The following is a 27,863-nucleotide window of genomic DNA, read 5'->3' on the forward strand; positions in this document are numbered from 1 at the left end:
AGATGACTGCAGTTCAGGAATTGCTGAGATGGAGAGTGGCAGACAGCACAGGAACTTAGGCAAGGTTCTGGGCAGATAAAGGCCTTTCTTCCATTGCCATGGTTTATTCCTAACAGGCAGTGGTTTGGCTCTTACAGATTTAATTCCTGGGCGTTCAGCTGCTCAGTCTGTCACTGAGCTCTCTGTGCTTTTGGTGAAGGGTGGGATGGGTCACGGAGAAACAAAACTCATGCTGCTGTCACCATTTTCCCTCCAACTGTTGTTCTCAGTTTTAAGCTCTGGCATAAACACTTTGCGTTGCTGTGTGCTTGCACTTTCTTCCCCCAAATCTCCCTGATTCTTTGCCTCTTCTTCCACCGGGGCAATTAAAAATCCCCACAGCAACATGCAAAGTTGGCTCTACTTTATATCCTCTCCCTGCAATGCTACTGCCAGTCATCTTCAGGACATCTGAAAATTCACCTGGGTGTCTGAACCTTTTTATTTCTCAAAAACCTGTTAAATTTTGTGCTGATTTGCACACTGATTTTTATATTAATTTTTGGCCATATATATTTCTGCTAAGACAGGTACTTAGTCACTAGATGAATATAAGGCAAAACGAATACGGTAAAACGTACCTTTGAATTGAAGGTACCTTTTCTGCAGATCCCGCAGTAAGCTTTGGGAGCTCAGCGAAACAAGCGCGGCTAACGGCGGCGCTGCCCCGCGGCGCGGCCGCGCGTCCCCTCACGGGGCCCCGGGGCGGGGCCTCGTGGCGGCGGCCCCGCCCCGCCGCGCGCGCCGGGCGGGAAGCGCGGGGCGGGAGAGCGTGAGGGCAGCGATGGCGGCGGCCGGCGGCGACGAGCGGCAGATGCTCGCACAGGTACCGAGCACACGGGGGCCGAGGCCGGGAGCCGCCGTCCCCGCTTGTGGTGGCTTGGGGCGAGGCCGGTGTGTCACTGCCGGCCCCTGCCTTGGTCCCTGCAGAGGCTGAAGGCGGCGGTTCACTACTCCGTCGGGTGCCTGTGCCAGGAGGTGGAGGAGGACAAGGACGTGCAGTTCAGCAAACAGAGCATCGCAGCCATCTCGGAGATCACCTTCCGGCAGTGCGGTACAGCTGCGTTAGCTCCAGTTGCCTGTGTTACGTGGGTTACCGCGGCGGTCCGTGTCTGCTCAGGAGCCATCGCTGGAGGCACGGGGCTTCAGAAATAATGGCACCCAACGCGCTGTCACCGGGGCATTCTCTTGCATTATTGTTATTTTTTTTAAGTACAAGAAATACCAGTTCGACTTTTCAGACCTGAAAAAAGCATTTAGATGTATTGTGTGGCTACCTGCTTGTGTATGAGTGGTGGCTAATAGCCAGCTATGGTCACTTCTCATAACTGACTTGGATAACTTCTGTATTCTGTATCTCTTCCCACTCAGTGTTTTAAAATATATGACATCTTTGTGTTTTCTCTAGAAATCTTTGCGAAAGACCTTGAAATGTTTGCAAGGTATGCGCTGATTGTTACAAAGGCTTTCTTTTTTTTTTATTAGCTCCTAGAAAATCTTTAAAACACATAATTCAAGCTTTTAAGGGGCTTGCTTGGCTGCTTAAATAGTGTATGAAGTTATGAAATAGAAATTTCCTGTAGGTACTTTTTGATCTTGGCCTCTTACTGTAAGTGTTGGCAAAAATGTTAAGGAGTGTTTTTTGACGTTATACAGGCATGCAAAACGAACCACAGTTACTACAGAAGACGTGAAGCTTTTGGCTAGAAGAAGCAATTCTTTGGTGAGATGCACTGCATTTTCTGTCTCGTAACATTCTTAAACCAGTTAATTCCTAAAATTAACTTAATTCCTTAATTTTCCTCAATTCATTTGAATGAAGGTTATACATGGTGAAGCAACTGTTGCACAAGCAATTTCACTGTCTTCTGAGGTAGATAGGCACAACCCCGTGATTTTAAAATTTTCATCTTATTTTGCTTCTTGCCGCTCTGCCTCAGTGTGGTGAGGTGTAACACAGATCTGGTTGCAGTTCAAGCAGCAGTGCTCTCGTTGCACCAGAGCTGCTGAAGTTCCAAGTTCAAAAGTGCAATAAGCAGACACAGCATCGTGAGTCACTTTGCTTTTTCCTGATGTTGTGTTTCTTTGTTGTAGACTAAGGTCAGGAATAACTTGAGTCTGCCTCAAGGTGCTGAGTCTCCCAGCATTAATATGGGGATCACAGGATTGTTGTATTCCCTCCTGTGCTGGTCTATATGATGTTCAGTGGATAAAACTCACTAATCTCTTAAAACATGCCTGTATGTTAATCCATGAAAAATGCTTCCAATACTAATTTTGCTTTTATGTTAGGAGATTTTTTCCTTCCATATATGATTTGAAATACACAACATGAACTTGCCTGAGAAGGCAAAGTAAATGATTTTTGGAGTCTCTCATTTTTCTTGTAATAAGAATTTGCCCTGTTAATTTCTCTTCAGTATTTCTTTCTAATGTCTTGTGAATGAATGAAGTTCCTCAGCAGAGGACTGATTAATTTATTGTTCCCAGCTAAAATATATCACTCAGAAGAGTGAAGAGCTTGCATCAAGTAACATGGAGCAGAAGGAGAAGAAGAAAAAGAAGTCCAGTGCAGCTAAGGGAGAGAGAACTCCTGGGGAACAAGAAGCAGCTGTGACTGAAAATGAAGATTCCAACATGGCATGATTTGTCTTTCGAGTAACGTTTCAGGTCATCTTCTCTTACTGTCCTAGAGAAACCAGAATTAGCCTATTCTTCTTGCAGGTTGGCTCCAGTAATGAATCTTTAGCTTTTCGGGTGAATGCGACTGGATTTTTATTGTTCCAAAAATGAAAAGTCTGTTAGAATTCAGTAAGCTTACAGCCAAAGTGCCTTAATTGCTCACAAAAGGTATCTGTTATAAAAATTAAAATACTTTAAATAAAGAATTTGAAATAGACCATTCTCACTGAACCATAACTCAGTATGTGCAATACCCTTCATTCTGCTACTTTCTTTAGTAAAAATTTCTCCTTTGACTTTTTCCTTGCTTCCAGTTTTGCTATTTTTGCTCAGACATTTTGAATATTTTGTTTTTACTAAGCCATCTCTAGCTCATTGTCTCGTTTGTGTGGTTTCCCACCTGTGGCAGTGCAGGGTGCAGTTGTCACTGTCAGTAGTTCCCATTTTCAGGTGGCACCGTGGCTGCAGGGATCCCACTGCCCTCTGCTGGGCTGGCAGAGCCTTACCCAGTGCAAATGAACTGTACAAAGAGTGAACATAATTAGTCAAAGGAAGTGGATTTCCAGGGGTAGGACAGCCACCCCTGCAATTGCAGAAAGACTGGACATAAAAAGCCTGCAGTAAGTACCTATTCAGAACACCAGGAAACCTTTTTACCTGCCACGGCCTATGAGGTTACAGTTTAAATGTGCTCAGAAGCAAAACAGATTAAAAGTTGCCTGCAAGTTTCTCCCCTAAGTCCAGTAAATTCCCATCTGGGGAGCTTCACCTGAAGGTAGCCTGAGTAGTTTTGTTTATCGGCCTAAAATTACTAAACTGTTTAGAATATTTATTAGTTGCACTGTCTGACTCTGACTATGCCATAATTAAGCTGGACTGTTGCATGCAATGGGTTCACCTGACCGTGTGCTGTAGGAATACTTACCCTGGGCCACTTAAAGCTGTGTTAGATCAGAGGGTTTAGCATGCTGCTACAAAATACATCTGTACCTACTAAAACCTTCTCAGAAGTTTCATCTCACTTGTCAGATGTTTTTCATATACATCTTCTGTTCTCACATGATAGGAGCAGATTGTGCCAGGTGGGAGTTCAGGTGCAGTCGCCACGATGAACACACGTTTTGCCTAGACACTTTGTTTAAGTTAAAGACAGTACTTCGTGCTCAATTTCTTCATCCTCTTTCCTTCAGGCAATACTGTAGTTATCAGCCCATTCTTTTAATTATAGCAGCTGGTGGAAATATCAAAACTAGTCCAACAGTAAGATAAAAAGGTTTTATTGATGTTAGAAAAAGAAACTTTAACAAATTTAAAAATAAGACAGTTAATAGAAAAGCATCATGATGCTACACTAATGATTAGGAGAATAACACAGCAGGCCAAAGGCAAGTCTTCTGTCACACAGCCTTACAAAGCAATTATTTCCACCTTTGCTGTGTTTTACATGATAGTTCTTACACAGCATCCAAGAGGCAGGAGTTCCTTACAGAAAAAGCACTGAAGTTGAAGGACTTTGAATTTACTTTAACTGATTAAATCAGCGTGAGAATTCAAGTTCCTAGATTCCAGGCTGGAGCTTAAAGCCAGGCAGCAGCTGGCTATCCCCTCTGCCCTGATCACTGACTGTGCCTCGAAGTGCCTTCCAGAGATCCTCCATCCTTTTTACACTGAAAATGGTGGGAGAACAAAGTAGGCAAACTGCCTGGGGCTTCAGGAGCTGTATCCACCATTATCAGATGGAAGCTGCTGGCTACCAACCAGGTATTGAAAGCTGAACACTTACATGCTGTGCTTAGCAATACCACTGTTCTAGCATTCTGCAAAAAGTCAGAATCCCTTTGCTTACACAATTCAAATGACCAGAGGAGTTGAAGCCTCAGGACAATGTCCAGATTTTAGATGTTCTATAGCCAGACCACAGTGTGACCAGCAAACTATGGTTCCAGGATGTGTCTTAGCTTGCATTGATTCTAATGCAAAAGCAAAACCTAAACTGCAAACAGCAATGCAGTCTTATTTCTTGCGTTTTGCACTGGGCCAGTCTCCCCAGGGAAGCGTTTTCTTGCCCTTGGATGTGCTCCGTAGGGAGTGCAGGGTCTGCACTTGTCTGAGGCGCTTGGAGAGCTCCTGATCACAGGCTTCCTGCAGAGCTCCAGCTTTCTGCTTGTCCCATCCCAGAGCCGAGGCCAGGGCTGCTGCATCTTCCTTCAACACCAGCTGTAGCAAGACAGATTGTTAACAGACTTTTCTGCTGGCTCCCCAGCCACTAACCCTCTGCTGAATTAACAACAGCAGGAACGCGGCACTTTGGAACTGGAGATGTTCCCAGCAATTTGCACTCAATGCTTGAAGCTCTGTTCAGGTGTTCAAAGGAAGAGAAAGCAGTTACTTACTTTCTACAGCAGGGAAAAGAGTAGCAAGGTCACATCTTGAAAGAAGACCTTCCTAAATGGTTACAGTTTATCTAGACTTTCCGATTTACAGTTTTTTCCAAATAATGAGGTTTTTATTTTGATTTGGGATGTATAAAAGAAACATACCTAGATGCATAAGCACAGAAAAAAGCCCAAAGAGCCTTGCTGGCAAGACAGCTGATTTGTCAGAGACCAAACCCAAAATTACTTTGTGGCTTTTCAGGGAACAGAGCAGAGTGTGTGGACCAATGTCGATTACAGAGGAGCTCTAAGTCAGGGGTAGTGTTACTGAGGAAGCAAAATTAATTAAATTTCAGCACTTTGAAACAATCTACTGACATCAGAGCCTCCCAAAGCAAGGACAGCTTCCCCTATAGCCTCTCTTTTGGAGGGAGAGCTTTGCCAGAATATGGTTTGTGTCATTCTCACCCACCTCCAGATCCTGACTGTCCAAGCAGAGCTCTGGAGCACGTTTCTCTTTCAGAGCAGCGAGGACCTGGTTGCTGAGTGCTGTTGTGGCTGAAGTATCTGTGCTGCTGGTACCTGTGTCAACCACATCCATCTCCTTCCTTGGTGCAGCCTCAGCTTCTGAAAAGGAGCAGACTCAGTACAGCCCCTGACAAACAGGACAGGAAAAGTGGCCTGGACTGCTTTGATGGTTGTGAGATTATTAAAATATACATCCAATCTATGGTTGTGAGATTATTAAAACATACATCCAATCTAGGTGCATGCTGGAACTTAAGAAATCCATAATGTTAAGGAGGACTCCAGGATCTAAGCTTTTCTCCCAGTATTCTGCTTTCAGGCTTTGTGAGAAATGTGACACAGCAGTGAGAGGCTCTCTGCTCAGAGAATTCTTGAACTATATGCACTACAACTGCTCTTGTATCAACCCCATTTAACAACAGCTGATCAAATTACTCATTCTACTTTATTTATTCCACTCAGCTAGGAGTTGAAAACCTCCTTCTCTAGCATACAAATGCTCCCTACCTGCAACTTTGCTTAAGACACTGTCTTCAGTTTTCAAGGCCTCTAGGTAGAGTTCCAGGAGCTGCCTTGACTGACGCTCCTCTTCTCGTCTGTCCAGCACCTGCTGCAGGGTGTCCTGCAGCACTTGGACTTTGGTTTCACTTTGGGCAAGTTCTTCTGCCAGGTCTGAGTGTGGCACATCAATAAGCACCTTAAAACATTGAGAGGGCTCCTGAGTAACTCATTTCATGGCACTTAATGCAGTATGTACAAACCCTCCTGAAACCAAGCATGTTCCACAAGGTTTCTTGTCATAGCAAATCCCCCGAGTTCTGAGAGGCTGTAGTGGCACTCCACCAGGCAGCATTTTTTACTAAAAGCCAAAAGGCATCCAAGAAGGTGTGGAATCATGTGCAATTTTAACAGAAATCGTGAAAACTAATGGCAAAGCACTACTTCTTCACAGTGCATGGAAATATTCAAAGGAAAGGCAGTAGCCTGGCACCTGGGAAGCTGCAGACTGGGTAGAACAAGAAGGGACAGTTATTGCCATGCCTCACCACAGACAAGGTGTTAAGCAGTCAGAAACTTGAATCAATCAGCTCTGGAAAGTGACAGCAGCTCTTCAAACCCCTCTGGAGCAGACAGACCTGGCCTGCTGCTCAGCCTCCCCTCTGGACATGTTACACAGGGGTGGTGGTTTTGCATAATACATGTCTGGCTTTAAGGAATGGCCAACCTCAGTTGCCATTTGGCCAAATCTCAACCTTTTTGGAACAAAAAGTACTCAACTGGAAAAACACACTGTGAAGGATAGTTGGGGATTAAGAGCATCCTTGGACACTTGAATGTTTCCCTTCAAGGAGAAGTTTGACTCTGACAACAAGAGCCAAAAGCAGCAGCTGAATTAAGCCTGAGCTCTTGTTTATTGAGTCTCTTCTCTACTGAGATAAATGGATGATGGGCAGATGCAAGGACAGGGACTGGGGGCTTCCCCACTGTACCTGGAGGTCTTCTTCAGACATCAGGATGATGTTGGACAGGTCATCCTTCAGCTGCCTGGCCAGTTGCTTCCACTTCTCGGCAGCACTGTCCACTTCATCCACAGACTCCGAGAGCCAGGATGTTCCACTGTCTGACACAAGAGTCACCAGTTTCATGGGTCATTCCTGATCACCTGCCCCTGCCCAATGTCACTAGGTGTATTCCAAACACACCTCCCCTTCCAGGCTTCCTCACTCACAGCATACCTAAGCTTTTGCTGGACCATTTCTCGTCCTTGGCCAGTGCCACAAACTTGGTGTTAGGTGGCAAACACAAGAAGTAATCTTCATCATCCACAATGGTCCCATCTTCTGCCAGTACCAAGGTGATGGGTTCCCTGGCCTTGTCAATAGCCAGAACACCACAAGCTGCAGAAAAGAAAAAAAAAATACTTAACGATAAAAGTGACATAGCAGTGCCCGTTTATTACCCCCAGCACAAAAGACAGGCAACCCTCAGTGACTGAGTTGGAGACCAGGACCTGTCTCCTCACAGTGCTGCACATTAGCTGGGTGTCACAGCGGCTCCCAGCGGGTCCCACAGCGGGTCCCACCGGATCTCACACTGGATCCCACCGGGTCTCACACCGGGTCCCAGTGGGTCCCACACCGGATCTCACACCAGGTCCCACACCGGGTCTCACACCGGGTCTTCACACCGGGTCCCACACCGGATCCCACCGGATCTCACACCGGATCCCACCGGGTCTCACACCGGATCTCACACCGGGTCTCACACCGGGTCCCACCGCGGGTCCCACAGCAGGACCTAGCGGGTCTCACACCGGGTCCCACCGGGTCCCACAGCGGGTCTCACACCGGATCTCACACCGGGTCTCACACCGGGTCCCACACCGGGTCCCAGTGGGTCTCACACCGGGTCCCACACCGGGTCTCACACCGGGTCTCACACCGGGTCCCACCGGGTCCCACACCGGGTCCCACACCGGGTCCCACCGGGTCTCACACCGGGTCCCACACCGGGTCCCTGTGGGTCTCACACCGGGTCCCACACCGGGTCTCACACCGGGTCTCACACCGGGTCCCACCGGGTCCCACACCGGGTCCCACACCGGGTCCCACCGGGTCCCACCGGGTCTCACACCGGGTCCCACACCGGGTCTCACACCGGGTCTCACACCGGGTCCCACCGGGTCCCACACCGGGTCCCACACCGGGTCCCACCGGGTCTCACACCGGGTCCCACACCGGGTCTCACACCGGGTCTCACACCGGGTCCCACACCGGGTCTCACACCGGGTCTCACAGCGGGTCCCAGTGGGTCCCACACCGAATCCCGCAGCTGGTCCCACAGCGGGCCCCACCAGGTCCCACACCGGGTCCCAGTGTGTCTCACACCGGGTCCCACACCGGGTCCCACACCGAATCCCACAGTTGGTCCCACAGCGGGCCCCCCCTCACCTTTGTCGCGCAGCTCCCGCAGGCAGGACGCGGCCACGCCGTGCTGCTCCGGCCCGTCCCGCCGCCGCACCACGCAGCGCTTCAGCCGCGCCGCCATCAAGTGACGTTCGGCAGTGCCCCAGGGGCTCTTCCAGGCGGGGAAGGCGCTGCTGCGGCGGGATCGGCCCGGCCCGGCCCGGCCCGGCTCCGGCCGGGCACTCACGGCACCGGCGCTGCCCGCATCGCCGCGCCGGCGTTCGACTCGCCGTGTCTGCGGCGCGGCGCGGCGCGGCGGCGGGGGCGTTGCGCCGGGCGGCCGGGGATGGATTAGCCGCGCCTGGGAAGATGGCGGCGGCGGAGAGAGCGGAGCAGCCGGGGCAGGTGAGGCGGCCGGGCCGGGCCGGGCCGGGCCCGGGGCTCCGGGACCCGCCCCCGGGCACCGCGGGCTCGGGGCTGCACTGGGCTCCGCGCCCCGGGCGAGCCGGGGCTGTGCGGGGCTGGCTGAAGGGTGTGCAGGCCGGGCCCAGGGCACGGGCGTGTTGGCATCGAGGGTCTGTGTATGAAACTCATCAAGCACTTGAGCAGGAGAAGAATAACTATAAACACGGCCAGAGAGAAAGGAGACAGTGTGCAGCTGGGCTATAAAACTCTGTGGAGCCCTGTGCAGGGTAAGAGTTGGACTCGATGATCCTTGTGGGTCCCTTCCAACTCAGACCATTCTGTGGCTCTATGACTAGTTAGACGAAAATATTGTCTCTGCCTTGCAAATGCGAGGAACGGAAGGAGATCCTTGAGCCAAGAGCATAAAAGGACAAACCTGAATGGGGAGAGCAAAAGAGAAATGTAAGGTCACTGGTTTGAATGCTCAAGAAACACTAAAAGTTTAAGATATTTTTAAACTGGGACATGAAATGAATGGGAGAGCCAGAGGAAAAAAACGGAACTGTGATGGAGTTGTATGTAGTATATATTCTTATTTTCTTGAAGGCCTCTTCCAAGCTGGGTTCAGTGATTCTGTAGTAGAGGTGTGATGTAGGTGTATAGAGTGTCGGCTTCCTCTCACTCACACTGTCCTGTTCATGATCTACAGTCACTTGTACTTCACTGCAAGCTCAAATTCCGTGACCTCCTGGAGCTCTGGCATCTCACCCCTATCCCAGGCAGGTTCCTGAGTGTGTGCTGCCAGTGGGATTTGGTAAAGTCCTTTCAGAGCCCCCAGGGTCCCACTGCAGCAGCAGGAGGGGAAAGGTCTGGCTGTGTGGGCAACTGGGAGGAAAACAGAGCAGCCTGCCAGTGACACACTGTCATGTGCAGTCGCTCAAATCTGCCCTGATTTGGCAAAATCACCATGAACCTTCTGTTGATCCCTTTATTTTGGACTGAGGAGGCTGAGTTTGTAGGGAAGGCCATTGAACTAAACTGAAATAGAAATAAATTACATAAAATGAGCACTCTTGGCTAACCAGCACAGATCTGGGTTGTGAAAGGCCAAGTTACCAAACTCACAGGAGGCAGGGCAGCTTTGCATCACCCAGCCCCAGGCTGAGGTGCAGGCGTTACAGTCCATCCCTCACACTTCAGGTGAATGCTTCCAGAATGAGGAAACCTGAAGCAATCTGTGACTGGTCCGTAAGGCACCTGGGCAGTCCGTGGGGCTGGAAGTTTCTGAGAAAAACTCAGAAATTAATTGTTAATTGGCAAATGTGGTTGCCTAAAAAACATTCAGGTTCCTTTGAGTTTGGATATTGTATTTTCCCACTGCACACTTAACCTCCCGCCCACCCCCCCCCATTTATTTATGTTACTTTACCTCAAAACAAGATTCCATGTTTGGAAATGGGAGAGTCTTGCTTTTTAACCTCATAAATGTAGCCAGAGAACGCTCTGGGTATTCAAGGTAAAGATGAAGAATCAGGTTCTGTCCCGTTGCGTGTAGCCTGGATCCTCAGGCCAGAACGAGTTATTTGCACCCCTTTTGGTGTCCATCCTGCATCCAGCGTGTGAGGAGCCCCCAGCCCAGCTGCCAGGCAGGGCAGTGGTCAGGAGCCTCCGGACAGGGCAGTGGTCAGGAGCTTCTGGTCCAGCTGCTGGGCAGGGCACGGACCCCCAGCCCGGACCCCGAGCCCTGACCCCCAGCTCTGACCCCCAGCTCTGACCCCCAGCCCTGACCCCCAGCCCTGACTCTCAGCTCTGACCCCCAGCCCTGACTCTCAGCTCTGACTCTCAGCCCTGACCCCCAGCCCTGACCCTCAGCCCTGACCCCCAGCCCTGACCCCCAGCCCTGACCCTCAGCCCTGACTCTCAGCCCTGACCCCCAGCCCTGACCCCCAGCTCTGACCCCCAGCCCTGACCCCCAGCCCTGACTCTCAGCTCTGACCCCCAGCCCTGACCCTCAGCCCTGACCCCCCCAGCCCTGACCCCCAGCCCTGACCCCCAGCCCTGACCCCCAGCCCTGACCCCCCAGGAGCTGCTCTCCGCTGCAGGAGCCTCCTCCTTGCCCCCGTGTGCCGGTCAGGGGTGTGGGGGCCGCTCCTGCTGCCCCAGCCTGGCCGTGCCTGCTGGGGACAGGTGTCCCCGTCTGGTAGAAGGTGTCCCAGGCCATGGCAGGGGGTTGGAATGAGATGATCTTTAAGGTCCCTTCAACCCAAACTGCTCTGTGATCCTGTAACTCTCCTGCACATTCCTCAGCCAGAGCTCTGAGAAGTGTTCAGTGCTCGCAGATTCTGGGGGCTTGGATGGAATTTGAGAGAGTCTTACAGCTTTGCCTGGAAAAAGGGGATGTGATTGAAGGATATATAGTACAGTAGGTGACTTTTCAAGGGGACAGTTTTGGAATTAAACAAACCAGTGAAAATATCTTTACAAGTCTCACAGAATGTAAACACCACTCCTCTTACACAGCCATTGCAGTTTTGACACTGTTACCAATGCTTGTAGAAAGTTGTCACTATTGCACTCTAAACGTTTAGAGAATCTGATAAAATATTTGCTTTCTGCCCTGGTGATGTTTGCTTATTTATTACCAAGCTTTCAGCATGAGGCCGTGAGTAGTGGCACTGCCTCACTTAACATGTTTATGTTTGGGCCCCATCATGTTTCCTATTACAAATCAAGTTAATTTAGATGCTGAAAAGGGAGTGTCAGATGTCTTATGGCTTATTATCTGTTTTTCTTAGTTTAATTTTCTCATTCTCATGAATTAATATATTGCCTCAAGCAGTGTGGGGAGAGGGGAGTACTGCAGCTCAAATGAAATAATTTACGTAGATAGAATTATGTTCTAAAGGCAATAAATATTTCTAACAGAGATTTTAAAATACTTTGTTTTGTTTAGAAATAATGTTCCTTGGGCCTCTAGCAATGTCTTTACTAAAAATAAGCAAAACAAAAGATCCTGTCTCTCTGTTACTGTTTTTTTTTTTTTTTTATAGTAAAAGAAAGAGAAAAGCAAGATGATGGTGTAGTCTATGAACAGGATAACCAATTTCAGATTTGTCTTGGCTATCAGTGTTTCTTCAATGCTAAATACTTAGCTCTGGGAATTTCCTGAGAATATGAATTGAGTGTCCTGAGAATATGAATTGGGTCCTTTCTTCCTTCCTCCTTCCCAGCCAGAGGTTATGGCAAGTGATCCCAGAGAATCCCTGCCCACCTGTGAGGTCTGGCTGGGTCCTGGTGAGGATCCTTGTCTGGATGCAGATGAGTTGCAGTATATTTGAGTTTCTGGCACCCTCTTGTGGTACCCTCTTGTGGTAAATATTTATTTTCTCTATATTGTTTTTGTGTATTTTGCAAATGGGAAAAATAAATGTTGAGATACTTTGAAGGTGAGGTATATGCATAAAAATGAGGAATAGAATTGGAGGACAAAACTTAATCTCTTAATTATGTGTTGGAAGCAAGGATGGTCATGGTACTGCTGACAGTTTGTGAGGTTTAGGTAAATCATGGTTATTTAGAAATCTTTAGAAGAATGGTTCAGAAAACAAAGGATGCATTACTGGATCCTGGAAATGGGAGAAGTATTTAAAGATTTGTGTTTGTGTGGCCACTACTCTCATGCCATCTCTCAGGAGTCTTGCCAGCTCTCGCTGCTGACTCCCTAAAATCAGTTCTGCGGATTCTGGTAATTCCCTTGTTTTAAATGGGGAATAATACATTTTGCTGTGGTTCTGACCTTTTTGTCTTCAGTCCTCCACAGAACTTGCTGATAGCACAGACAAATGTGCCTGCCTAAATGCTGCTGGCAGAGCCCTCCGATGAGTGTTTCTAGCGGTGCCCATCGGGTGGCAATGTGACCTCACTGTTTTTCTGCTCCACAGGCTGGCTCCTGCCCTGCGACGGAGAACGCCGCGTCCCGGGAGCCGCTGGTAAGTTCCTCGAGAAGCAGCAGAGAATTTCTTGCTGATAACACGCGGGTTGTTCTCTTTGCCGCATCATTTTTCGGCCTTTGTTTTGCTTTTCTGAGGAGCTGGTGCTTTGTGGAAAAGGTGCAAACTGCCGCGGGTGGCCATGCTGTTCACCCCTCTGAATTCTGATCTGTGGCCACCACCTCCCGTGAGCCTGGGGTTAGACCTGGGTCACCTGGGCCCTGGCCTCTCCCGAGGATGTGCTCTTGTTCAAAGCCTCTTTAGGAAAGAGTCTGAAGAATGCCCTGTGCAACAGATTTGTAGTGCTGTACTCTTACAAAACCCCCTCTGCTGCTCAGAGACCTCATTCAAGCTGTCTTTATATTCAGAGGCACTCAGAGTGAGCTTAGAAATGTTTGTCAGCTGGCAGTGCACGTAATCCAATGTTTTTACTCTAGAAGCATTTTGGAAAGGGCCCTGGGATTTTTTGTGTATGAGGATAACTCAGAGAACGCTGTTTTGTTTGCTCTTTTATGGTGATGCAGAGTGGGAAGTGAGCCACTACTCCTGGAGCTGCAGTATATGGATTTTACAACCTTGGGGTTTTTTTTCTTCCTTCCTCTTCAGCCATCTATAAGTCAGCCAAAACCTTGACAAAATTCTTAGCCAATGCTTTCGTCCTAAACATACAGATCTCTAAATTTCTTCTGCAGCTTTCATTTGTTGATCATAGCTATTTGCAGGGAGAAGACTCAAGCACTTGTGACACTGGCCACATCAAAGTATGTAACTCTGACCTAGAGAACGCAGGAGATGATTTTTAAAAAAGAGAGATGTGAGTAAAGATTGTGAACTGAGAAAAGTCACTATAATGCATCTCATGAAAGGTCTGTTTGTGAATTCTGTTGCAGTGGCAGTCTCTCTAATGACATTGTGCCATCCCTTAATTGCATGGACATCTGTACATGAGATTACCTGAAGTTGTTGTTGACACCTTGTGCTTTGTGGTGGATTTCGTGGTTTGCTTTTGGAGGAGTTGGTTTTCCCTGCCTGAGAAAGGTCAGGTCAGGCAGCAGATCATCACATCCTGTTCTGGTCAACAGCTTGTTCTTTCTCAAGGCAGATTCTAACATTACCTTAGATATAAATCATTTCTTACTGTATATGTGACTGCAGAATTGCTCAGAGGAAGTATATAGCAGTTGTATATCCTTCTGTTTGGGTGGATATTCTTACTACATAAAATTATTTATACATTTAAAGAGCTTCAGCATAAACTTTATTCTCATGATGGTGAGTCTAGCATGTCAGCTAATTAGAGCCTTCTGAAAGGTGGAGGTTTCCTTCTTATTTTTTCATTAACTTTTAAAAAATAAACTCTTACAGACTTTGTCACATTTGTTTGGGAGTTCACATTTGTTTAGGAGTCATTATTGTTTCCATATGCTCCTCTGTAGACGCCTTATTAAATGAGCAGTTCAGGTCTGTGAGCCAGATGACCTGACTTCCACCATCCTGCTGTGGCTTCCCTGTGGCCAGGATTGTGCAGGCTGCCTTCCACACAGGCAGGAGATCCTGGCCCATAAACCAGACTCGAGGCACATGGTGCCGTGTCATAAAAGTGTTTACGGAAGCACCAGAGAGCCCTGGCACTAATCCAGCAGTCAGCTAGGTGGGGGGCTGTGTGCTGGGGGTATCATCCTGGACTTCACATTTGGTGGTGAGCAGTTGAAGAGTCCAGAGGAGGGAGGAGAGAGTCTCGTGACCAAATTCTGCTCTGCACCCCCTCACCCTTTTTGACTTTACTGGTGAGTGGAAGGATTCAGTGCTTCACAGGACTGACCTGTTTGGATCACACCAGCACACAAGAATGAGAAAGCAATAGAATTAAAACACCTTGCATTGTATCAGCAGACATTGTTACAGTCTCAAGCTGGTTTTGTTTGGGATTTGTGATTCTACTGGACACTAAATCCTGCAAGGATTTTGCCCTGTGCAAGGGACACTGTCTTCTGTTTACCCTGTACCCCTGCCTACAGCCTGCTGCTTTCGACAGGAGAAGTCAGGATTCCTAGTGGTTTGCACAAGGACTTCAAGCTTTCTCCAAGATCCTGTAGCAGACCCAGTCTGACACATCACATTGTGTCCTGCATTTGGGTCTTCCAGGGCACGTTGCAATGGTTTATGGCCCTACTGAGGCCTTCAGAATGCAGCCCTACAAACTCATGTCACAATCCACACTGCTCTTTCTCCCACCCACTTTTGATATTTTGAGCCGCCAAACTGGAGATAACAGACTCCACATCCATGCCATTAATCCCGTGAGTCCCAGTGTCCTTACAAGAAGCAGTCCCAGCTGAAAAGCAGTCCCCAGAGAGGTCACTGTGTTAGAGCAGTGGCAGTGGCAGTGAGTGGGAGGGCTGGGGACAGCCATAATTCCTGCAGCAGAGCGGACACTCATTTCCCCGCTGTCGGTCGTGGCCCATTAAAATCTGCCGTGTAGCTCCTAGTGGGAAGTGTAACCTTGTGTTCACAGAGTGTCAGCATCTCGCTCTGCTGCTGTTTACAGCCACGTTTGTCATCGCCAGCGCGGGATCAGCTTCTCCTTGAGCCCGGCTTATCAGTGAGCACTGCTGCATCCCCTGCTGCTTGGAGCAGCCACCTCTGATAAGCCTCTGAACACTTGTGGAATTGGAATAGGTTTGTCTTTTTTCAGCCACTCAAAGCAAAGTCCTGGGATGTGCAAAGGATGTAACTACATAGGACAAACTCTTTCTGTGAGGTTAAACCAGTAGAAAATGCCCTTTACATCAGGAATCTGTTTCCTTGGTCTAATATCTCTCCAGAATGTATTTAAATCATCTGTTTAACTTGTTCTGTTTCATCACTCACAGAGTCTTGTAGCTTTTTAACCATCCTGTGCTGCTTTTGTGGTGTTTTCAAGAGCTTGAATGTTTTTGCTGTTGGCCTTTGCTTTCTGCCCAATCTGCTGCAGCCTAAATTACAGCTCTGAAGGTTGTGCCTGTAAGAGCCTCCAACAGGAACCTGGGCTGTAGGGAGAACCTAAGGAAGGAGAGTTGTCAGTGAGGCCTTTTGATGTGCTGTTTCTTTGTTTTTTTGGGTTTTTTTCTGTCACAAAACACAGCTGCTGCTTGGTATCTGGAAGAAGTACTAGTTGTAAATATGAAAGTACTGGTTGTAAATGTAAAACACTCGCTTGGTTGCTCACTGAATTACAAAATCCCTGGATCAGGATTGTTTTGAAGATTATTTAATTTTTCTTCTTTTATTTTTAGCATGTTCTGTTTCTTGCTGCAGATGAGAGCAGTTAACACTGAAATGTGGACATTTTATTCCTTTTTTTACAGGCTGTCAAAAGGTACAAGTTAACAAGAATTACTGCTGCCTCTATAGCAATTAGTGTAGAGTTTGTTGGAATGTGCTGGAGCCCTCGTGGCTTTTCCCCACCCTTTGTTAAATTGATTTTCAAATATTTAAGGGTCAGGGTAATGGCCAGAGCACTTTTAATTCCCCTTTTTGTGCAAACATCACAGGGTACACTGCAGTGAGTGACAGACAGTAGAATTATTAAATTCCTTCTGGTTTGTTGTCTCATTTTACACCTTATCTGTTCTGTTAAGCTTCCTTTCAAGTAGAGTGCGAGTACAGAAATTTTCATTTGGGTTTCTGAGAAAGGAGCTTTGCAATTGAGATTTTACTTTTAGCTCTAACTGTTGTAACTAGAAGTTGGTGGAGAGTGATTCTAACAAATACTGTTGTCTTTACCATTTGAACAAAACCATGAGTGGGAATGAGGAGAGGCTATAGATTTGTGTCACAAGACTTGAGGGAGCTTGTTGGGGTTCATTTTAGTTGAGAGTACTCCCCATCACACTTCTGTTTTCCATTTTCCCACCCTTTATTGTTTAAGACAAGATTTATACCTGTTCACTGTACAAATTTTCCATCTGCCACAACGGGTTTGTTCCTAGTGGTGGCGTACACTGAATGATTCTCTAAAGGGAAATCTATCCAGAGGGGGTTTCCAGACAGCCAGAGTCAGTAGGCAACTAACTTACAGCCCCCAGGGAAACATTAGTCAGGGTAATTTACCACTGTCAGCAGGAGAGGGAGAGAGACCTCAGCTCCAGGACCTTCCACCCGGGCAGGAGCCTCGTGTGGGATGATGCTGCAGATGCTTTGGGAGGCCCTGCAGGTGCTGCTGTGGCATCCCAGTGCTAGCCAATAATTCCACCAGGCTGTGGAGGGCAATTCCCGTGCAGATTTTGGGTTTATTGGGCCACAAACAGGGAGTCAGAGGTGTGTGACTGCCATGCACAATAACCTTTGGTTTGCTGCAAAGAGAGCTCTGTGATTTATTAAGCAGAGCTCTCTTGTGTTTGACCTTCTGATAAGTTCAAGATTATTGGGTTTTGCCTGTTTTTCTCTCTTTCTTCTGGGTGTTCATCGACTTCTTTCGTCATTCATGCAAAGTGCACTTGCTTAATCTGTCGATTCCTTTTACTCTGTTGATTTAGACAAATATATGAATGTGTTCCAAGCACACAGATGCAATCTGACTCACTGAGCGTAGTTAAAGAAACACTGTCATACCAGGTTAAACTGCTCATTTGAGGTGGGTGGAAAAGTTTGAATGACACTTCAGGGTGGTGGATGAGGCAGCACACCCAGGACAGGGACAGTCTTTCTCGGTCAGGGGGCACGAGTTAGTAGCTCATAATCTTTTTTGTGCACTTGTGCAAGAAAGCTCTGAAAGCAATTTCTACTTGCTTTTCAAACAAACCAGAATGACCAACAACACTGGTCAGAAGACTCTTTAAATGGTTTAAAAATAGTTGTAATACACTAAGTTGTTCTTTATGAACACACAAGGAAATTAAAGTTCAGGGAGTTAGGTTAGAGTCTTCTATAATGTTAGGTATGATTTGACTTCCAGAGATCCCAGGTCTCTCACTGAGGGTAAAATAGAAGTTACAGTGCTTTGAGACACTGGAAAAACACACTGGCACACAGTTAGGAAATACTTAACACTTGGTATTTTCCCCTTGAAAAAACCAAAATTTTATGTTGATGTGATGTTTTCAGGGTCTGAGAGTGCTACACCTACAAGCAGTATTTTACAGCTCATGTCCTGCTTTGCTCAGGAGGACTGGGAGCACTTTGCTGTGTGCACCCCAGCTGTTGGCATGGGGGCACAGCAGAGAGGTACCTGCTCTGGGAATGGCTGTGGGATAAAGGCATCATTCCTGCTCCAGATGTGGGAGCTTTGCTATGTGCAGAGCAGCTTGTAGAGGGCAGCAATTGCCCACAGTTCTCTGTGCTTGAGGAGAGGAGGGACCAGCTGAAGAACTTCACCAGAGTGACTGACTGCATTTTTAGCTTCTTGAAATAACTTTATGCAGGAACTTGCTCTTTGGAGTGCCTCTTGACTCCACAATATTAAATTCCTACTCTGAAAAATGTTGCTAGAGATTGTTAATTCCTCTCTGCCTCTAACACCACTGCAGAGTTGGGCTCCTTTTGCCCAGGCACTGCCTGTGTCATTGGCACTCCAATCCAAACGAGTCTGGAGGCAGCCTGGGATCCATATAATATTATAGCTGCCTGCGTGGGATAACTTCTCTCATTTCTTGCCTTCCTCCTTCCTTCTTGGTCTTCATCTCCTACTTTTACCTGGGAGATCATGCCTTTTGAAAATATTTGTCACGTCTGTGGCATCTTTGTTGTGCCTCAGATGTGTTCATCTCATTAAAAGTGAGGTAGCAGGGCCACAAAAGGCAGAATATTCAAGAACCTCAAAGAACCTTCTCTACAGCACATAGGAATACATTCTTCAGATTCTTATGATGCCAGCACCTTCAGAACCAAGATTTGCCAAACTAGGAAGTTGAGAGTTGGTATAAATCTTGGATTTGGGAGTCCCTGACCATCGTACTTTAGATTGAATTTTCACTGCTTTTCATATTTCTTGTATTTTTCCATATGTCACTTACATTGCAAATCTTTCCAAACAGCCTAACAATTTTTAGTTTTTCTTATTTGTGTTTGTTTTGTGTGCACATTTACATAGCATCCCTCTCTGTTACATTGTACAAACTGTGTCCTCTTCCCAGCTGTCACCCTGTAACACACTTTGGCAAGTGCCAGTCTGGAAAAATAACAAAGAAAATATGCACGGCTTTTTAGTAAAATGATTTTACTGCTGGAGAGAAGCAAGAGAGGGCACTCACAATATGTGCCACTTCTTTACATTACTTGTTTCATCTTCTGGTTAGAGCAGAATTCTCCTCTGCTGTCAGTGTTCTGGTGTTTTGTCAGGCACCTGAATGGCCTGAGCCATGGTATTCCTTGGGATACAGTTCAGTGGTAGAGGACATCTTGCTGGAATGGAGATTCCCAGCTATTCAGTGAGAATTTCTTGTGTCTTCCAGCTTGCTTCTGTTTGTTTTGTGTGCGATCCTAAGTGTTTCCTTTCCTCCTTAAGCATCTGCACCCTTCAGATGTTTGCAGACAGTTATCACATCATTTCTCCTTCCCCCCACCCCCATCCTGGTCTCTTAGCCAAGCTCTACATATTTAGCTCATTTAATCTTTCCTCATAAGTCAAGCCCATAATTGACAGCTCTGACACAGGGAGTCGCATTGGTTGCACATGCTGCCAACAGGATATAAATACTTTCTGTGCAGTGATTGAGAATTACAGACAAGACTGAGATGAGCCTGCCCCCGGCCCCCCAACACTGCATTTCTGACACCCCCTTTCTTGACTCAGGTTGCCACAATTCCATAAAGATGGACTTAGTTTCCAGTCTAATGGTCAGCTGCCACACACCCAGTAAGCCTCAAAGTAGTGGAATCAGGTCCCTTGGGACATTCAGGACTGGTGCCCCATGGGATTCCAGTGGAAATTCTTATGGTGGAGGTGCTGACTTCCCCTCCGGGCGTGCAGGTGCCTCAGGCTGCTGAAGGCCATTCCTTCTGGGAAGGCTGAGCTGAGCTCCCTGAAGGGAATGGGTCCTTCCCTGGGTGTGCCAAGAGGAAGCTCAGGTGCCACAGATCCCATAGGCACGGCTGTGGATGGGTTTGGGGTCTGGCTTGTCCTTGCAGGAGCTGGGAACGTGGGAGGGTTCCCAGTGGAGGAGGAGGCAGCTGCGTGTCCGTGCATTGGCACACACACATCTGTTTCCAGCTAAACATATTTGGAGGTTGCTTTATATGACCTGTGGCCTCAGGTTTGTTGCATTCTCCTGAAGATGGTGGGTGAAGATGAAGGGAAGTTGTGGAACTGGTAAATGAACTGCCTGGCTTCTGGTGTGTGTTGTGTGAGGCTTCATACGCTGCAGCTTCCCCCGCGGGCTGCTTCACAAACGTTACATGTATTATTGCCAAGCATGCAGCATAAAGAGAACATTTATGAAAGGGAATATCAGAGGAAACATTATAGCAGGGACCTTATAGCCTTTCCATTATTATGGTTTAAATCTTGACGTGGTCTTTATTTGCAGTGACACTGGGACCAGTAAAAAGTGTTTTTTTCTCTTCCCCTCCCCTCCCCTTTCTCCCTCCTTTTCATTCTTTCCTTCCACATCCTGTTCTGAAGCTGTGGTGCAGAGATACAAATCGTTAACCATGCGAGTCCTCGGAGAGCCAGGTTTCAGTTTGTGTGGAATCAGCCCCTTTTGACTCAGAAGTTGGAAACCAGATGACTCACAGTGATGCATGTTTGTTGTTTTTAATAACTGTCATTTTGCAAAATATGGTCAAAGCTTCAAACCATGACTTCTGGAGTAGGGGTGGTGTGTATTTATTTTTAATTTGGGAGGCTATAAGCTGGAATGAGTTTGTTGCTGCCATCTTCCCTTCAAATCTGAAGTAGATTTACAGCATTGAATATGTGAAAGATTTTAGACACATTTTTTTCCTGTTACCTGAAAAAAAAAATTACTTTCTTAATCAATTACTTGAAAAGACTCCAGGTGCCAAACATCTGGTGGCATTGTAGGCCCCTGGTTTACGTTTATGTTTTTTAATATATACCGAAAGGGACAGGTTTCTTAAAAAGGAAGCAGTCAGATGTTTTGAATTTGCGGAGTTTTAAAAAATAAATGCAATTCCTGCTTTATCATTTCTATTTCTAAGAAAATTGTCATCTATCTCCTTTCATTTAAATTAAGGTAGCAACTGTAGTATTTTAGTGCCAAAATTCTCTATTGGTAAAATCTTGTACCAGTATGGAAAATATGAAAATAGCTACATATTTAATTTTCTAGAGATTTATTACTGCTTGTACAGCAGTTTGTAAACTCTAAGCTCAGTATTAAGTGCTTTATGATTTTTTTTTTTTTGTGTTTTGCTTTTTAATTTGCCTCAAGAAGTATTGTAGTTTGTTGAAGTTCTGCAGCTTTGTTTTGCAGGTCAGTTAATTTGAAGTGTGGATTTACAGCCACTCCCCACCAGTAGAGGGGTACCAGGATAAAGATTTGACTCTAAGTGTAAAGTGGCCTTCTGACAGAATTTGTCATGGCCATGGGTTTTCCTCCAGTTCAGTTCTCAGATTTGGGTGCTTTGTAACCATGTCTGTCATGATTTATATTATGGTCTGTTGCAATTGCTGTTGCACAATGAAGGGCTGTGCTCCAGTCCAAGGGAGGCAGACTCAGCCTACCTCAGCCTGTTGCTTCTTGTTAGAGAGTGAAAAAGCAGCTACTGATTTAAAACAGAGAGCTTTGGGTTCTGCTTTTAGGCTGAGATGGGATATCTCTCTAGTGGTTAAAGTGCTAGTACAAGCACATTGCCTTTACTCTGAGCAAACATGCATCTATGTGCTGGCTACTGCTGGCCACCTGTGGTCTGATTCCTTATTGCTGTCAGGAAAGAAACAGCTTTTGGTCTTTATTGTTTTAAGGTAAATGTACTTGCTTGTGAAAGATAGGCCTCTCCCTGCAAGCTGTGGTAGCAGCTGAGCAGGATTCCCCACCATGGCACGGAGGGACGCCCCTCGATCCCAGGAGACCAAAGCGAGTTCAGTCTCTCACCCATGCGGTGCCTGACTTCCCTCTGAAGCTGCCAAGAAGGATGCCAATTTTTCCATTTAGCTGACTGTTGTATAGACCTTAAAAGGGAAGGTTTTAATGCAGTTGGCTGTGATATGGACTGTTAAAGGGAAGTTATTTATTTTAACTGGCTGCTGTATGGATTATTACGAGGGCATTCTTTCAGCTGCAGCTGTATATTGACTGGTGGATGTGCTGGGCTGTATTGGTAGTAGCTGTCATATTGACTGTTACAGAAAAGATCTGTATTTAAGCCATAACACTGCACTGGGATCTCCCAGGCAGGATATTAATGCTAATTCATCTGCTCACCCCCTGCTGTGAGTGTTATTTGTTTAAATCTGTAGAATCCCACAGCGCATTTATATCCTCGCTAGAGTGAGCTCCGCTCCCTGTAATTATTTAACATTATATGCTGATATAAATTGTAACAGTTAAAGAATGGTAATGAGTAGCAAAAAAACACAAACTTAACCTTAGAAATGGCAGAGTCAGCTCTTAAAACAACAGCCAGCAACTTTCACTGTTCCCTGTCTTTTCCCAAGTCCATATGCACAATATTGTGCATACATTATGTGTGTGCGTGTGTGTTCATGCTCACACTGGCAGCGGTGCCAGGCAGGGCTGTAATTATGCAGAGTGTACTGTGAAACTTATGCACACTCTTAATTACATACAGTGCCTACGTACAGCAAGTTTTATCTCTCTGCAGCTCAGCTCCTTGATGAGTTGCTCTGATAGGTGATTGGAGTTGGGGCCACCACGTCGACAGAGGGAATGGAGCCCCTGGATTCTCCTCCCAGGGAATTGTGTCCCAAGGTTAAGCTGAAAGCCATCGGGTGTCACTGTTGCTCTGTGTAGGCTCAGCTGGCAGTGGATTTGTGTGGCAGTAAAAACTGGACTTTGGAAGTAGTATTTTTGGCTATAAACATCCAAGGCATTTACACGTAATTTATATATAAAGTGCATGTCCATACACACCATTTAAGTGTGGGTGGAGTGAGCGGAGGTGGCTCTGTTGTGTGTTAGCTGGCTTTTTTCTTTGCAGTTTCTGTTGCCTGCTGTAGCATTCGTGTCCCAAAATGCCACACAGGATGGGCAGCACTGCTGAATAGCTCTGCATTCTGCTCTGGAAGTGACTGTGGTCCAGCAGTGGTACTGACCTGATTTCTGTATGTGATGTGCCTGTGAACATTAACCTGTGAGCAAATTTTTGGGTTTATGATGTGACAACTGTGGTGTAGAAACAAAACAGCAAAATTATATTCGGTTTAGATTTCTCAAGAGCTTTGGAACTACAGGGATTAAAAGGTACTGTAGACATTTTTAAGCTGTAGTATGTGTGTCAAAACTCATTGAAAAATCAGGTTTGCATTCAAACAGTTCATCAATAACATACAAAAAATTCACCATCTTAAAATGGAGATGACAGAGAAAAGCTGTGTAAATAGCAAAGAAAATGTGTTTTAAAAAGGCTTTATGGTCTGTGTCCCTTCTGATTTCAGGTTGGGAGTAGAAGCTGGAGTAAGAGGAGCTGAGCTTGTGCTTGATTTGCAGAGCAGCGTGATGGTCGGTTGGGCTGCGTTGGCAGCATGGACCTGTGCCAGACTTCACCACAATTCATACTGTGTCAGTTTAATAAATGCACTACTTAAATTATGAAATTACAAAAGAAAAAAGAGAATGCACTTATTCAGACTCTTAATACATTAAAAATAAGGCATTAAAACACTGCCTTTTTTTTTTTTTCCTTCCAGAATCAATAATGAACAGGAAGGGTTGTAGACATTAACAGTCATGGACATTCAAGCTCTTATACATAAATTATCTTAGAAAAATGCACATACGACTTGAATAATGTAAATACATTAATGCATTTAATAATTTAAACATTAAAGCGCATTCAGGAATTCGTGGCAGAAGCTGTTCTGAGATAAGGAACGGTCCTGGAAGTTGTGTGTCCTGAGATCGATGGCTGGCTTCTCCTTGAGAAAACTCTCTGGGGAAGTCAGGCTGTGCAGCTGCAGTGACCGCCTGTCCCAAGAAATCCCAGGGCATTACCAGCTCTTCTGCTTTCCCCCCCCTGTTCTCTCCCTACCACGTGCACGGGCACTTCCGTACAGGACACTCAGGGTCTGCAAAAGGCCAGGGTGCACTTTGACATTTTGGTTTTTCCTGTGGAAGAAAAATAGAAACAGCTGTAGGTGAAACAGCTTCAGAGAATGAAAGTTGGTAAGACTGTCAATTGGAGAGTGAGGCTTGGGGAAGTAGTGCACTCCAGGAATGCCTGGCTCTTTCTTGAAGCCCTGAAAATCAGAAGGTTGGCTCCAGTGTAATGACAAATAAGGGGATTTATTCTGTTCTTGCCCCTCTGCTTTGTGGATTGAACCACCTTCAGCTCTGCAGGAGCACCTAACAGGAACACCAAGGTCCCCTCATACAATGCATTTTCCTGAAGATTTTGAGCTGTGCCGTTTTTGCTGATGTACTTAAATTTGGAAGGTGTTGTATCCACCCCTCGTGCCACTTTTCCTGGGTTCAAAGCCTTGCTTTTCTTGCCTCTCCTGCAGGCAGGTGCTTTGGAGGTCATTTGCACCCTACAGCCCCACTCGTGGAGTGGTATAAGGTATCGTGTTTAGGCCTAGATACTGATGGAGCTAATGATGGATCTAATAAAAAAGAGCTTAGTCTGATCCCAAAGGGAGAAGAGTTGGGTTGGTTAATTAAAGGAGCCTGGCACAGAGCACCTAGTAATTATAGGTGCAAGAAGTCTGAATTTGAAGAGGATGGTGCAGCTGGAGAGGGATAGGGAGGCACCCAGAGCTCTTCAGGCTGTGGGCAAGAATGCAGCAAAACCAGATCTGGAAATCAGACCCGGGCAGAATTCCTTAGTGAATTCTTATTTATTCCATTTTTTAATGAGGACCTGAATGTCTCGTTATGTATTTATGTTTTTGCATGCACATGTGTATGTACAATTCTAGTTACACCCTATGGCTGGGAGGGTGATTTTATTAAAGACCAGAAGATTGAGAGACAGATGTTTTAAGAGACACAGGCCTTGCCCTATAGTAGTTTGGGATAATTAATGCTGACTGCTGCATTGGTTGTATTATCAATGCTGCTGGGTTGTTATCTCCAGCATCATCCCAGCACCCAGGAGCCTGTATCACTGTGGGGCAGAGGGGCTGGTGCCACCAGGACCTGCTGGGAAATTGCTTCTGGACTCTTATGTAGGTGTAGGGTGGGGAGCAATGCTGTGTCATCACGCTGTCATCACCAGTGCTGTGTCTCTTTATAGTTAAGTTCCTTAAAGCAGGATTTCTCAAACTTAGGTTAGAACTCCAAAGGGATGCAAAGTCTTCAAAGGAAGTCACAAAGTCACTCTCTAGTAAACAGCTTTCCACTTGTAATTACTATTTGGGACTCTTTTCCTCCTAGTTTGAAGAGGTAGCATTTACTTCAGTAACTCTTATTTTCCTGAAGGAACTTGGTGCCATCTCAGCTGAGGAATGTGGGATGAGCCACCACAATAAATAAGTGAAAAAGGGAGTCAAGCTTGCATAAACTTTGAGAAGCAGTACTTTAGCAAATTTTATTTTCTGGGGTTAAGTTCTGGAAATATTGCCTGAAATGGATCTATTAACTTCACCTGATGAAACAGAGACAGTTATTTTGTCCCCAGTGGGTTTCTCAATAGACCCCATCTGGGGAAGGCAGGACTGTCTGTGCAAAATGTATCATTAGTTTTAGTGCTCAGGACTAAAGCTGTAGGTTTTCTTCTGTCCTTTCAGCTGATGTGCTGTATAGTGATGGGTAGATTGTACTAGAAAATGAAATGGTAGTTCCAGGGATTTTAGATCAAAAGATGAAAAGCACCAGTTTTTCCAACTATAGGAGAAGATGGTGCACAGAAGAAAACTGTTCTGAGAATTTGACTTGTGTGCTGACCATACGTATGTGCTCCTTGGCTGTCCTAAGTGTAAAATACACAAATGTTAACTTAAGACACCTTTTTTGAACTGTTGAAATGAGGAATGTTCATGGTCATTTTGTCCAGTTCCGGTGAGTTTGTAGCTCTGATAGGCTGTACAAAGGCAGAACTGAATACCTCGAGTAGGCAGTGCCCCTGTGTACAGGGAATAAACCTCAAGCCTCCCACACCTGCAAGGGCGCAGCGTCGCTGGTGGTAGGAAGGGGTGTGTCTCTTGGATGTGGGAAGCTCCTGCAGGGGATTTTTCATAATCCTGCTGAGGAAAGGACTCGAGTGATGGGATGCTCTGGACGTGGCCTGCAGGGAAAGCAGAGGAGTGGGTGGGGATCTCCCTGGGCTCTCATGGTTTAACAGCCATGTTTAGCTGGATTTAGGAGGTATAAGCATTTATGGTAAATTCTACTGCTGTATCACAGCCTGCTTGCTGCTTTACTAGCTTTCTCTCCGTGGGGCTATTCCATACATTATCCCATTTCACAGCCTGAACTTTTCCCCTACTTAGAGGATTACGTGGGGCAGAGATGTAAGAAGAAAGGGAATCTTGACACTACTCCACCTTTTTATCTCTGTAACTCCATGTATATCTATCTGTCTGCTCTCACAGGGGCCAGGCCTTCTGCCTTCCAAAACCCTGCTTGGAAATTGCTGATTCAAGCAGGTAGCAATTTTAGGGCTCCTTACGAAATAAATGCCTCCTGTGTGCTCCCCTGGCACTGGGATTTCCTCTCTGATTTATCCTGCTCAGGTCTGCTAATGTCCCCTGAATAAACGGGGCATGGTGTGATGGTGTGAAGGTCATTTTCTAAATGCAATATACATTTCTTCAGTCATGGTGGGAGGCTAGGACATCTGAAGCAGCATATCCTGCTGGGAAAAGGAGGAAGAAAAGGATAGTCTGGCTCTTTTCACAGCGTCTTGTGGTGGGATGAAGGTTTTGACAGCCTAATTCAGCATTTAGAGAAAGAACCAAGCAGAAAGATTCCCCCTCACCCACTCCTTGCAGCCCAGCTGTGACAAACTGACAGATAATTAACAAATCAAGACCTCCTATTAGCCTTGTCCCTGATGCATTAAAGCAGCTCCTATGTTGCATGTGTCCTTTAGCTAATGCCTGTGCTTTCTGGCTGCAAAGTGAGGTAGGTACATCCCCTCAGGAAGGCACAGATATTTCCAGGAGTAGAAGTTGTCTCTAAAAGGAAGCAGTGGACAGCAGGTGGGAGAGCAGTGCCATGACTGCATGGAAGTCACTCTAATGGTGCCGTGTGTCTGTGGAGTATCTTTTGGGAATATAGGACTGAAAGGGATGTATGGAATTATTATTGAATCCCTCTTGTTTTTACAGAAAATGACATGAGTTGAAGCAGCAATTGACAGGGCAGGTTTTTTGACTGGGACTAACCAAGCCTGTAAATGTGAGGTGCCAGGAAATGTGGTTTGTGGTAGAAACAGACCTGATGTTAAGATCTTAATATTACATTGTGAGCAGTGAACTGGTGCCTGTTCCTCTCTGTCCTCAAGTTGCTGGAACTGTGGGTGAGCCCCAAATAAGCTGCTTCTCTTCACTTTAGATCCTCTCTTTTGGAGAAGAATGACGTGGAGTGTCAATGTCTCTCTAGTTCAAGACATTAAATAGACACAAGCCATTGGTTCAGCTTAACACATGTTAAAGGAGAGAGAGATACCTAATTGCATCAAAGCCACTCTTAAGTTCATGTATGTGGAGCCCATCAAGCTGAAAGCATCCAGACAGCATCTGCTGTTATCAAATCACTCTTGAGTCGAGCTAATTAAAATAGAGCTTCATTTTTCTGAACCATTGTTTGGCAGGAATTTGAAACAGGTCTAACCCAATTTCTGTGTGTTTATGAGCCTTTATTATATCAAAAGTACTT

At 46.2% G+C, this 27,863-nt stretch overlaps 3 protein-coding genes across 3 annotated transcripts in view; 2 read left to right on the forward strand and 1 right to left on the reverse strand.

Annotated features, from left to right (window-relative positions):
* Positions 1–767: 767 nt before the first annotated feature.
* CENPS (centromere protein S) lies at positions 768–2,938 on the forward strand. Its single transcript, XM_053997812.1, has 5 exons — positions 768–865; positions 970–1,093; positions 1,448–1,481; positions 1,696–1,762; positions 2,530–2,938. Exons 1-5 carry the CDS (start codon positions 824–826, stop codon positions 2,683–2,685), a joined length of 423 nt encoding a protein of 140 aa, XP_053853787.1. The 5' UTR covers positions 768–823; the 3' UTR covers positions 2,686–2,938.
* Positions 2,939–3,982: 1,044 nt separating this feature from the next.
* DFFA (DNA fragmentation factor subunit alpha) lies at positions 3,983–8,761 on the reverse strand. The gene is made up of 6 exons (XM_053997607.1): positions 8,576–8,761; positions 7,361–7,522; positions 7,115–7,245; positions 6,132–6,321; positions 5,569–5,723; positions 3,983–4,938 (listed from the first exon to the last, which is right to left on the reverse strand). Exons 1-6 carry the CDS (start codon positions 8,670–8,672, stop codon positions 4,735–4,737), a joined length of 939 nt encoding a protein of 312 aa, XP_053853582.1. The 5' UTR covers positions 8,673–8,761; the 3' UTR covers positions 3,983–4,734.
* Positions 8,762–8,879: 118 nt separating this feature from the next.
* PEX14 (peroxisomal biogenesis factor 14) overlaps positions 8,880–27,863 on the forward strand; it is a 67,655-nt gene continuing 48,671 nt past the window's right edge. The window contains exons 1-2 of the mRNA XM_053997608.1: positions 8,880–8,935; positions 12,877–12,924. Coding sequence (XP_053853583.1) covers positions 8,900–8,935; positions 12,877–12,924 — 84 coding nt within the window. The 5' untranslated portion in view covers positions 8,880–8,899. The remainder of the gene's footprint in view (positions 8,936–12,876; positions 12,925–27,863) is intronic.

Source organism: Vidua macroura, chromosome 23 (assembly GCF_024509145.1).
Source record: "Vidua macroura isolate BioBank_ID:100142 chromosome 23, ASM2450914v1, whole genome shotgun sequence".
NCBI lineage: Eukaryota > Metazoa > Chordata > Aves > Passeriformes > Viduidae > Vidua > Vidua macroura.

Bases quoted from the DNA above. Each gene is read 5' to 3' on its own strand.
- CENPS (XM_053997812.1), top strand. From the start codon at position 824: ATGGCGGCGGCCGGCGGCGACGAGCGGCAGATGCTCGCACAG. The intron at 1,482-1,695 runs GTATGCGCTGAT...GACGTTATACAG, and splicing joins GACCTTGAAATGTTTGCAAG to GCATGCAAAACGAACCACAG. The intron at 1,763-2,529 runs GTGAGATGCACT...TATTGTTCCCAG, and splicing joins CTAGAAGAAGCAATTCTTTG to CTAAAATATATCACTCAGAA.
- DFFA (XM_053997607.1), bottom strand. From the start codon at position 8,672: ATGGCGGCGCGGCTGAAGCGCTGCGTGGTGCGGCGGCGGGACGGGCCG. The intron at 7,523-8,575 runs GTGAGGGGGGGC...TCTTTTCTGCAG, and splicing joins GCGGGAGCTGCGCGACAAAG to CTTGTGGTGTTCTGGCTATT. The intron at 5,724-6,131 runs GTAGGGAGCATT...GCTCCTTTTCAG, and splicing joins TGTCTTAAGCAAAGTTGCAG to AAGCTGAGGCTGCACCAAGG.